Raw genomic sequence first — 11,726 nt, 5'->3', positions numbered from 1 at the left:
GTGGGAGAACTTGCAAAATCGCAGGGTGTCCAAATACTTCTGTTCCTCACTGTACAGAACAGACTTATCTAAATGAGTTAAAATGTGGCTGTTTAGACCAGTTCACATCTCCAGTTGTCAGTACATGTGCCTCTGCCTCTCTCGCAATGGAAGAAGATAGACACGGCTGTGATGAATCAGCAATGTCTCACGAGAGTGATTCCAGCTGGGATGGCACAGTGCATAATTTTTCATCATAACGTATGCAGAGAGGACAAAGGAACATCCATGATTGTTTTGACATTCCTTCACACCAGCTGCCATTGCTACAGTCCATCTTACCTCAGGGAGGGATAACACAGAATTGCACTCCTTTTAGCCTTCAAGATATGAGCATGGTTAAATCTCTCAATGCCCTTCTCAATGTCTACCTGACATTGAGAAGGGCGGTGCACCGTGGATTAAGGCATTTTTAGGTGCTTGTGCAGGATTTGTGCCTGCGCTTGGAGATTTTCGTCGTGTTTTTACAGCCTGTACTTCTGAGCATGTTGTAGGAGATAGAATTAATGGCAAATACTATCGGGGATCATGATAATGTTGCTCTCCACACTGAAGTTCGCCTCTGGCCAGTGATACACCAGAAATTCCCAGTACAGGTGCGCTCTGTTGAGCTGTGCAGAATTCCACCTTAAGAGGGTGGGAGAAAGGCAGTCAGTATTTGCTCAGAGTACGTGAACTCTGGCAGAACCACACTAGTGATGACCCAGCCATCAGTGACGCCATGGGGGTGCTGTTTCGCAGTGCTGTGGAGACATCCATACAGCATCTTCTGAGACAGGTAGTGGGACACGGTACATTTACTTTTGAGCAGTGGCCAGCTTATGTCACTCAGTATATTGACAATAAGCTGGAAGCACAACAAAAGAATGCAAAGGAGCTTTCTTCCAAGCAGGCACAGTTAGTTAAAGCGCAGTTGAAGAAAATGCGAGACAAGGTCAATCAAAGTAAAAGCTACAGCTAACCAAATGTCTTTGCAGAATGCTGCACAGCTATATGCACAGAGCTTTGTCAACGAGGGTCAGTACAACACTGGATTTACTTCCAGACTGAAGCTGTGACTGAAGAGTGGATCTATCCCAACTGTCTGCGAGTCCACTTCACACCCTGCTGCTGTAAGTGTTGCTATTTTACTGCTTGTGTATGAAGTTAACCTGATTAACTTAGCCACAACGTAATGCTGTGCAACCAACATGGCTAACAGTAGCTTGAATTTTACCAGAGAGTTTGTGTGAAACTTTTTAAATCAAATATCCTGTGAGCAGCGGGTTGGATGGTGGTAATTTTCTTGTTTACCTAGCATCGTTGTAACAGCACTAAACTTAGTGTAAACATACTACTGGTGTTCCTCTATTAGACAACACTGCCCAGGTGTGACAGCAGCAGGCCCCTGCTGTAGTTTAGTTTAGAAGCGGTTGTTATGGTGAAATGCAGTTAATGGTAGCTGCTGATGTTAGCAAAGCTGACGCTGAAGACCGGAGCCATGCAGAATCCGGAAACAGCTTGGTGTTGGTAGGCAGCTTCCGTTCAGAGTTGTGGGAGCTGACCAATCAGAGCAGACTGAGTTTTTAGGGAGTGGGGGGCCAGGAGCTAAAACAGAGCGTGTTCACACGGGGGTCGGGGGGTAAGGTTCTGGCGTTACTGGCACTTTGCGGAAACTAATGAACATACAAGGGTGTAAACCTTTTCTAGTAGAACCTTTATAATCACAATATGAACCTGATAATGAGCAGAATTTGTGACCTTCAACCTTCACTGTACCAGGAGAGCCTTACTGAGATTAAAATAAATAAATTTCTTTGCCAGAGTGTCCTGGACAAGACTGACAGTAACACCTTTAAGTAAACATAAATACAATTAACAATTATATTTCTTCATAAACTGTAGCACTGAAAGAACAGTTTTGTTCCATTTTACACCGAACACTGCACATGGAGGGAATGACGGATTTAGCTTTGCATCAGTTTGCTGACCGTCTCGAGCAGGAGAGAAGATGTCCAGACTGTTTCGTCCAACACTGCTGAACTTCTCCACAGCAGAATACTGCTCTGTTCCTTGCTGACCTTCAGCCTCCCGGGACATCCCCTCTGCACCGGTGCTCCCTGCAGTTCAAAGTGTTTATTTTGTCATATGCACAGTTAGGAAACATGTTTCCTTGTACAATGAAATTCTTACTTTGCCGTCCACATGAATGCCACAAAATACAAATGAAATATAAAGTAGATAAGTAACACAAAATCTAAGGCACTTTAAGCAACAAATGCAGCGATATAATAATAAAAAAAAATGTATAAGAATATACCAGAGAAAGTATGCTGCATGGGAGCAGCATGTGCAGCAGTCATTGTGCAATTATGCATGTACAACCTCAGAATGTAAACAGTACATCACATATTTCCTGGTAAACTCCTCAGCTGTTTAAGGAGTCTGATAGCAGAGGGAAAGGGAGTTTTTCAGTCTAGTGGTCCTGCAGGACACAACATCGTCAGCAAGACATGAATGAGGTAGAAAACAAACTGACAGACCCATGAGGAGATTGATATGAAAAGCCATTTCTGTGCCTAAACTGCCGACACAAAGTCCTGAGTGTAAAATGCTGATGTAAAGGAAAGCCGCTGTTGGCTCAGAGCACCGGGTGGTTTTCCTCTGAAGCTGCAGGAATAAAGTCCAGTTCTAAGGTCCATCAGAAAATGTCTGTATTTAAGCGTTTGACAGTGTGGGAACACAGCCCCTGTTCCGATGCTACGTGTGCATCCTGGAATGTTTGTAAACTGGAAACCAGGCTATTTATCTGTCTGGATCCAAGTCATAATGTGGATAATCCTACAGTGTAGAAAGTCACTTTCTGCTTTTCCCGTTTAGGGGTCGCCACAGCGAATTGTCACATTGACGACTCGCATGTTGACATTTGGCACGCGTTTTACACCGGATTCCCTTCCTGACGCAACCCTGATTCAAACCCGGGCTGCAGAAGCAAGAGCGCTGCGCCTTAACCACTAGCCTACCAGGGACAGCTTTGGGTAATCCTACAGTGTACCATGATTTAATGCAGTGTAATGCGATACTGACCTGTACCTGTCACCTGCCTGGGGGGGGTCGGGTCTGTGCTGGGGGTCGGGTCTTGCTGGCTGCTGGACTGTTTGGCTGAGGATCTTTTAGTACTGGCAGTCTTAGTGGAGCCCAGTTTACTGGACTGATGTGGAAGACAGGGAAACACAGTTAAACTGTTAGTCTTTGCCAGTAAACGGCATTTACACAGTCTAACTTGGATTTAGTAAAGTCCAACAGAAAACCCTGGTGACAATCTCCTGAAAGGTTATATCCGATTAGGACTGTATCAAGCATGTTAATTGATCAGTCAAGTCAAATGAAGAAGCTGGTTAGAAACAGATGTGAAGTCTGAGCCTTGACACACATGGACCAACATCTACTGCTGTCCAGTGTCACCGCCATAAACACACAAAACCCTCAGTAAAACGTTTCTGCAGTTAAAATGTCTGGAGCAAAACAAGGATCATTATTGCAAGAAGACGTTTGCCCATTTGGTCCCAGTGGATTAACAAGGTAGAAATTAAGACATTTATGGTTCATCTATGACTCGTCTACCTGAATGTTCAGACTGGGAGGACTGTATTTGGTCTGTTGGTACCTTGTGTCTGCTGCTGCCGCTTTGGAAGCGCAGGCAGCTGACTGAGGTTTTATGGGCCACAGTGATCCTGGTGGGAGCACTGGTCTTCCTCAGGTCATACTGGTAGATCTTCCCCTGAGTGGATCCGACCACCAGACCAGTACCATCCAGTGTAAAGTCCACTGCAGTCAGAGGACTGTCCACCTGGATCGATCTCAGGACACTGCGCGTGTACACACACACACACACACACACACACACACACACACACATTAACATCTTGTGCACCTGACATACTCCATGTACCTACAAGCTGACTCTTGTCCGACTGATTGAATTCTGGGACCGTCTTACATCTTGCTGGCTGTGTCGTAGCAGACGATCTTCTTGTCCAAACCGACGCTGACCACCAGCAGCTCACTGGCAGGGGAGAAGGTGAGGCCGGAGCCTGGGGCCTTGTGGGCACTATTGAAAACATGGAGTTCCTTCTGGGTGTTGGAATCCCACAGGACCACAGTGCCACTGTCAGAAACAGTGCCCAGCAGGGAGCGCTTCAGCATGGACAGCCTTAGGTCGTGGATGGGCTGACGGTAAAACAGTTCTGTTAGTCTTCATGGAAAAGTTTGTTTTTTTTTCTCCCCTGGCTTTACTGTCACAAGGTCTTTTAGCACATGATTTAAAAACAGGACACTTTCTCTTTGATGTTCTCAAAAATGTTTAAGAAACATCTGCTTGTGATTCATTCGAGGACATTTGTTCCAATTTAGATGCCTGAGCACAGGTTCTACCTAGTTACAGTATAAAACGTATGAAAGAACAAATGACTGAAACAGTGTTGTGACTGTCTGACCTGGTTGCTGCCATGACCGAAGGCTTTACTGGACAGGTTGGTGGTCAGACTGTAGACAACCAGGTCTCCACTGGTGGAACCAGAGGCGATGCAGCTGTCATTGGCATTGAAGGACACACAGGTCACCTCTTCTCTGTGATCCTGACAGACAGAGGAGACTGGTAACTGTGGCAGCATTCCCCTCTGGTCTGAACACTTTCTGCAACCACAGTATTTCAGTACCTAACTGGTGTATGTGAGGTCTCACCTTGAGGGAGCGGTGCAACCTCTTGGTCTTCAGGTCCCAGATGTGGACACTATGATCTAGACCTCCACTGACCAAAAACTGAGATGTCGAGTTCAGACACACGCGGGTCTGTTTTTTCTGAAAGGACAGTTAAAAGGATTAGGAAGATTAGCTAGGATAAAAATACAAAAATGTTCTTGCATGAGGTCCACTGTACAACCATAAAATCCACAGCTATGCACTCACCCCCTCGGCCAGTTCCACCATTGGAACAGGAGTTGACTTGAGGCTGGAAACCACCAGTTTGTCTCCACTGCTGCTGGCACTGACCAGGTATTGGTCTAAATGATCTGGTTAAGGTTGGTTCATCCTTGTGCCAAAGTTCAGTGGTCAACTCGCACCAATTTACCGCAAAGACTACTGAAAGGAAATCAACAAAATATACTTTGCCCACAGATGACCAGACTTTAGCATAAAACGGTAAATGATAAGTTGCTTCTTAAGACAGAATGCCAAGCAGGCTTCCCACAAGGAGAATTAGCTGCTTTTCTTGGTTGTACATACAGTGGGGCAAAAAAGTATTTAGTCAGCCACCAATTTGCAAGTTCTCCCACTTAAAAAGATGAGAGAGGCCTGTAATTTACATCATAGGTATACTTCAACTATGAGAGACAGAATGAGAAAAAAAATAAAAATCCACAAAATCACATTGTCTGATTTTTAAAGAATTTATTTGCAAATTATGGTGGTCCGTGTTGCCCAGCGACAGGCCCAAAACATCACTGCTCTAGAGGAGATCTGCGTGGAGGAATGGGCCAAAATACCAGCAACAGTATGTGAAAACCTTGTGAAGACTTACAGAAAACGTTTGACCTCTGTCATTTCCAACAAAGGGTATATAACAAAGTATTGAGATGAACTGTTGGTATTGACCAAATACTTATTTTCCACCATATTTGCAAATAAATTCTTTAAAAATCCGACAATGTGATTTTCTGGATTTTTTTTCTCCTTCTGTCTCTCATAGTTGAAGTATACCTATGATGTAAATTACAGGCCTCTCTCATCTTTTTAAGTGGGAGAACTTGCACAATTGGTGGCTGACTAAATACTTTTTTGCCCCACTGTAATATTAATGTTCTGGACTGTGACTCAAACAAATCAAGAAATTTGGCGATATCACCACGATCTTTAGAAGGTTTCTGCCATTTTCTGACATGGACCAGATTATTTAAAAATAAAAATGGTTGGTTTGTTGCAGCCCTAGATATAGATGAATATTTAAACATATATGACTTACATGCTGTGTGTATAAATCAACCTTCTGTTTGATTACAAATTCATACTATTCAGTATTTCAGGGTTATGTCACTGCATATTGTCATTGAACTGACAGAAACACATGCACTGTTAATCAGCTTGTCAGGATACTGTTGGAGCTCCAGCAGGCCTGGGCGACAGGGTGGCTAATGCTGTGTGGGTTAAACTGCTCCAGTGGCGCCATGGAAACCACATCCCAGATCTTCACACAGTCTCCTGTCGACACCAGGCGGGTCACCTCCTCCATGGCAACACCTGGAGATAAACACATGGTTGTAGCTACTCAAATGTGAAGTGAGATCCTTGTCTTTGTCATACATGATGGTAAAATTAATATGTTTGGGTGAATGTTTATGAATATATCGCCTTGAGCTGTAACAGGTATTTCTCACAATTTTGACATTCTATAGATAAAATGATTCATCAAGAAAATAAATCAGCAGATTCATAAAAGTAAAAGCCTGACATTTTGGGTGCTTTTGTTTTTCTTTTTTTAGTTTCAGAAAGCTTTTTGCACTGAGAGAAACTGAAAGAAATGGGATACAAAGGCAACAGGTGGAGAAGGTTGCACTGCAGTGAGTAATAAACCATTAGGAACTGAGAGTGGCAGATCATGGACATAAACCTAAAACTTGTAAAGACATTGTAATGCCACATACAGTGTCATTTAATAAGCATTTCATAATTATACTGACCAAAGTGTGATAGAAGTGAAAACCAGCTGGGACGATTTGACCTAAAATTACTGGTATTTATCATTTTTCAGCACCCCTGGCTATATATATGTATATATATATATATATAACGGTTATTCCCCGTGATGAAAGAAGGAAACAAAGTTACCGATCCAAAATCCTAAGTACCAAAGTAACATCAGATAAACAAATCCCTGCAAAGTGTCTCCTGTCTTAAGGCCCACATAACCTTTACAAAACAATGGAACAATGGTGTGGTTAGGTTTTACACACGGTTTTGTGCTAAAATATCGAACAGAAACATTTATGTAGTATTTGTGTCTACGGTAAGATAGCCAAGATCTGTGTAAATAAAAAGAAAGACTTTAATACTTAACATCTGGCTTACTTTTCAATGAGGCATGTTTTGAAATCAAAGTGTTTGATTTCACTGTGTGTATGCTGTCAGCGACTGGACAAACCTTTAAAATACTAACAATTTACTATTTTACCCAATTAGTTAATTTAATCGTATTTCCTGTAAAATACTAACAGTAACACTCGATGAACAGATGCGAGTTTAATTTGCAAGCCGAGAGTTAAGGTAAACTAGCAGCTAAACTAAAAAAAAACTTAGAAAAATCAGCTGGACTAGGTTTTGGGGTCTATGACCTGGAAGACTGAGAATCTGCACGGACATGTAGCAGCTAAAGTTAGTTAACGATAGCTAACAGTTAACGCTAACGCTAGCTACAAAAAACAACATCAGCTTTAGAAGGAAATAAAGTTATAAACAGATACAAAAGACAATTTAAACAGCATGAAACACGCATTAACCTGCCAGAGACCAATCAGATGTTTAAACATTTTCCGTAAAACGTGTCCTGCATGTATACTTACCCTGAAAAATGAATCGGAACGCTAATTGACAAGTTACTACAAATATTTCTTCTGCCTTGAGCCGTTTGCAGCTTATCTACCGCCACAACGGAAACCTGGACGGACAAAAAGGCCAAGTAATGAAGTACACTTACTCAAGTACTGCACTTATACAAACGTGATGTAGTTGTATTTTATTTGAGTGTTATGTTTTTATACAACGTATATCACATTTTATACCCCCTATATCAGGCTATATCAGGAAACTCTTCACACTACCGTAGGAATCAACTGTAAATGCTGCAGTCACGGCACTTCGCCTGAAGAGGGCAGCGTTACGTCTTCACTGCGTCTCATCTACCAGAACAGAAGAAGAGGAGGGAGGAAATATCCCGCCTCATCCGCTGTTCTTTTTTAAAACCAAGGCGGGACGGTTTATTTCACCCACTTGGTTTGGTCGGTGTGGTTTTTGTAAATACGCGACCAAAATGGTGCGAACTAAAGCAGACAGTGTTCCCGGATCATACAGAAAAGGTACAGTAACAATCTAAAGACATTTGTTACAAATTCAGCAACAAGTAGCTAATCGCATGTAAGAATACAGCTGTTTTGTTATGTGGGCTGGGGGCGCACATATAATTGCTTTCCTCGGGCAATTTTAGACACTACTGTATCTCACTTTCGTTTAAATAACTAAAATATCAGCATGTTGATATATTTGGCACCTGTGAATGATTTAAATCAGTCAACAGCCACAACCTCCCGCCAATAGGAAGCCTGGGTGTCAACCGCTCTCGGTCTCTGTTGAGCGCTGGAAGAGCTTTCCTTAAAAACGGATTAAATTTGTACTATCATCAAAAAGTGTTAGCTGTAGTTTTAATCTCGCATTCCGACTGACAAGTGGCATCTTATTTAGTTTTTATAAAGACTAGTGTTTTGCTTTCTACAGGCTGGCGCCAGTTTGTCGCGCCGCGGTTCGGCTTATTCGGGCGACGCACCAAACCCTGTTAAAGTCCCTACACTAACAGTGTAATTTAGCTTCTCATCGAAGACATATGAGACGGAAGGGAGTTTTTCCTCCCCACTGTCGCCAAGTGCTTGCTCAAGGGGGGTTTGTTGGGTTTTCCCTCTGTAATAAGTGATAGCAGTGAGGTCTAGACCTTACTTTGTAAAGTTTTCTGAGATTACTTTTGTTGTGATTTGGCGCTATATAAATAAAATTTGAATTGATTCGAGAACGTAATGAGTAATATTTTATTAACGCACGTTATCTTCTGTTCAATTCGGCGTATAACTGACCGTCTTTCCTTTTTTTTTATTTGATATTTTATTACACATTAAGTTTTGACCATGTTTGATTCTATCTGCAGCGGTTGCAGCTTCTGCTCCCCGGAAGTCTCTGGGCTCTAGTTCAGCCAACTCCTCTTCCTGCAGCAGCCAATCCTCCACACCTGGTGAGCTACTACAACACTCACTACATTCGCTGTTCATCATGTGATACAACTGATGTTTTCTACTTCACAGCAAAGAACAAATATGGTGGTGGGAACCCAGTCTGTCCCCGTCCCACTCCGACCTGGCAGAAGGGCATCGGGGATTTCTTTGGTGGTCCCCCCAGGAAGCCAGAGAAGGAGAACCAGAGACCAAGGGAGGCTGAGGATGATGAAGAGGCTGGGAGCAGTGGGATGTCAAAGCCCAGCAGAAAGTACGTTGTCCTTCTGCATCAAGTGTTACACCACACTGATTGCCATTGTACCACTTATGCATTGCAGCTGCAGGTTTTTCCCTCTCTCTTGAAAGTTGAAACACATTTACAGGGTTCCAATGCATCCTGGAAATCTGGCATTTTTAAAAAACAGTTTTACAGTCCGGAAATTGAGAAACTGTACAATGTGCTGAACAAACACTTTGTCATCTTGGAAAATCTTCACATTTTTAATGTTATATAAACTGTCAGATTTCAGTATGAGCTGGCAGCTGATATTAGGGCAGTGTGTGAGATCAACTTGGAAAGGCAAGGGTCGACGTTAATGGCCCGTTTCTGTCCACTCTGAATGCCCTCAGCCGTAGGCTTGTAAATGCACCAGGTCGGTGAAGATGGTGTTAATAAAATAAACATGAATGACATCGTTGTTCAAAGACAGGTGGCCAGCTGGCTGACTTTCTAACACAATACGATCTGTAATAGAGCTGGACAGTCAAGAGCCTTTTTGGCAGGATATTGGAGGTTTGAGGATCACTGCTTCTTTTGAAGATATAATAAGTCAAATCTTAACTCGGGAACATGAAGCCTATCCTCTGTGGGCACCTCCCAAGGATTTTGTTATCTGCAGCGTCTGATACAGTAAACTTGCACACATCCATTTTGAAATTGTAGGGGAAAGACAGAACTCATCTTGAGTGTCGCTGTTTATTATTGCTTACTTTTGTTGTTAGTCAAGTCAGACTTTTATTGCACATATGACTAAAGCTGTTAACATCAGATTTGGTCCCAGACTGTAGCAGCTTCTACATGTTTTACAAACCAGCAGGTGTCCACTTTTGCTTAGTTTGAAGCCCTAAAGTGTCCTCTGCTCCTCACTAGTGTTCATCACTTTCTGCTTTGTAACCCAATTCCTGTTTTTTGTGCAATTTGCAGCATTTTCTAAGTTGCAAGATGCAAAGTGTTAAACCTGCTGTAGTGAGAGTTAAGTCTTATAAGAGGTTTTCTGCAATATTTTTGCCTGTTTGTCAAGTTCAAGTAGAAGATGGTGTTTAAGCTGAGTGAGTGTGGGTGTTGAAAAGTAGGCTTTGTTGTCATCATATGAGCATTAATGTCCAGCCTGTTGACTATGAACAAAGATCTTATGCAACTTGTAACTGGAGCTGGACAATAAATAACAATTGGTACCTGAGTAAGGCTTTATGCCTCCTAACCACAGCTGTACTGATGTGTGCAGGTGTGTTCTTTAAAATCATGCCAACAGAATAATCAAGTTCCTGGCATTTAAAGCAACACATCTTGTGAAACCATGTTCTGTCGCCTGCAGGTCCAGACCGTTGCCTGCTGAGGATGAGGATGATGACAACTGAATTTGTTTGACTCTTGGTCTTATTTGCTGCCTTTATATTCTCAGTGGTATTTTAATGTAAACTGTATATAATTTCTGTTGAATTCACTTTGTATAGTTCATTAAACATTTTTAAAAAACGTTTTCAACCTGCAGAGTTCTGTCATGTCTCCTTAGATTACACAGTGGGGATGGTGTCAAGATTCTCATTGTTCCTTTATTTAGTTTACACAACACAGATGAGAGCAGAGAGGTTACAACAGACTGAGGCCTGGCCACAGATGGACAGCGATACGCCCAGAGGCTGAGCACTGGTGCTGTTGCCCACAATATAGCAGGTGTTCACTGGTTCTTTTGGGGCAGAAAACCTAAATTCTGATGTGTAGCGTTGGTGTTGATATTAAAAGCAGGGTTTATCTGGGGTTGTGGAAGCCTGAATAAAGAGAGAGCCAGACTCCAGTGTCTTTCCTTGGCAGAATCCCTTGAGCCCACTAGCTTGCAACAGTACGTTTTGAAGACTCGGTGTAAAATAACGAATATGTTATAGATTATGCTATTCAGCAGGTAGTACATAAAGCATTTAAAATTAGATCCACCTTTATACCTGTAGCCTTAAAAGTGATGAATGCACAATACAATAATACATTATTCTGATATCGGCCATTCTGCACATGAATCGCTTTTTCTTTTTGTACTTTAAGCCATTACTATATTTTAGCAGTAATAGCTTTTGAATGTAGGGCTTTGTGAGTGTATTTCTGTAATTCCTGTTTGTACTTTTCCTAAGGTCGGAGTACTTTCACCAGTCTGACCACGAGCTAGTTGTAGTTTTACTGTTAAGTCAATTTGTATGATTTAACCTTTATTTTAAAGGCTAATCAGAGGCAGGGGCTGCAAATCAGCTTCAGCTCTGCGGCCTGTGTGTATTACATCACTACGTATGTGTGCATAACGTTTATCTTTGCAGCTACCCCTCCACGTTTGACTCCCTGTTGGCCAAGACTCCGCCCTGCTAGAATGTCCCCGCACTAAAATCAATTTGGCCCCATGTTGTATCAGTTCA

General features: G+C 42.4%; 2 protein-coding genes across 3 annotated transcripts in view; one reads left to right on the top strand and one right to left on the bottom strand.

Moving 5' to 3' along the window:
- Positions 1 to 7,747, bottom strand: part of nedd1 (NEDD1 gamma-tubulin ring complex targeting factor) — a 17,070-nt gene extending 9,323 nt beyond the window's left edge. For both annotated transcript variants that reach the window (XM_020615822.1, XM_020615823.1), the window contains exons 1-9: positions 7,635 to 7,747; positions 6,172 to 6,315; positions 4,987 to 5,081; positions 4,762 to 4,878; positions 4,515 to 4,655; positions 4,019 to 4,248; positions 3,686 to 3,887; positions 3,106 to 3,229; positions 2,010 to 2,138 (exon numbers count right to left, since the gene is read on the bottom strand). In XM_020615822.1, the coding sequence (XP_020471478.1) occupies positions 2,010 to 2,138; positions 3,106 to 3,229; positions 3,686 to 3,887; positions 4,019 to 4,248; positions 4,515 to 4,655; positions 4,762 to 4,878; positions 4,987 to 5,081; positions 6,172 to 6,307 (1,174 nt within the window). In that variant the 5' untranslated portion in view covers positions 6,308 to 6,315; positions 7,635 to 7,747. The remainder of the gene's footprint in view (positions 1 to 2,009; positions 2,139 to 3,105; positions 3,230 to 3,685; positions 3,888 to 4,018; positions 4,249 to 4,514; positions 4,656 to 4,761; positions 4,879 to 4,986; positions 5,082 to 6,171; positions 6,316 to 7,634) is intronic.
- Positions 7,748 to 7,989: 242 nt separating this feature from the next.
- pclaf (PCNA clamp associated factor) lies at positions 7,990 to 10,807 on the top strand. Its single transcript, XM_020615828.1, has 4 exons — positions 7,990 to 8,147; positions 8,984 to 9,067; positions 9,138 to 9,318; positions 10,643 to 10,807. Exons 1-4 carry the CDS (start codon positions 8,102 to 8,104, stop codon positions 10,683 to 10,685), a joined length of 354 nt encoding a protein of 117 aa, XP_020471484.1. The 5' UTR covers positions 7,990 to 8,101; the 3' UTR covers positions 10,686 to 10,807.
- The last annotated feature ends 919 nt before the right edge of the window (positions 10,808 to 11,726 follow it).

Source organism: Monopterus albus, unplaced genomic scaffold (assembly GCF_001952655.1).
Source record: "Monopterus albus unplaced genomic scaffold, M_albus_1.0 scaffold170.1, whole genome shotgun sequence".
NCBI classification, from domain to species: domain Eukaryota; kingdom Metazoa; phylum Chordata; class Actinopteri; order Synbranchiformes; family Synbranchidae; genus Monopterus; species Monopterus albus.
The sequence above is the reverse complement of the archived record's forward strand: the minus strand, read 5'-3'. Positions and strand labels throughout refer to the sequence as shown.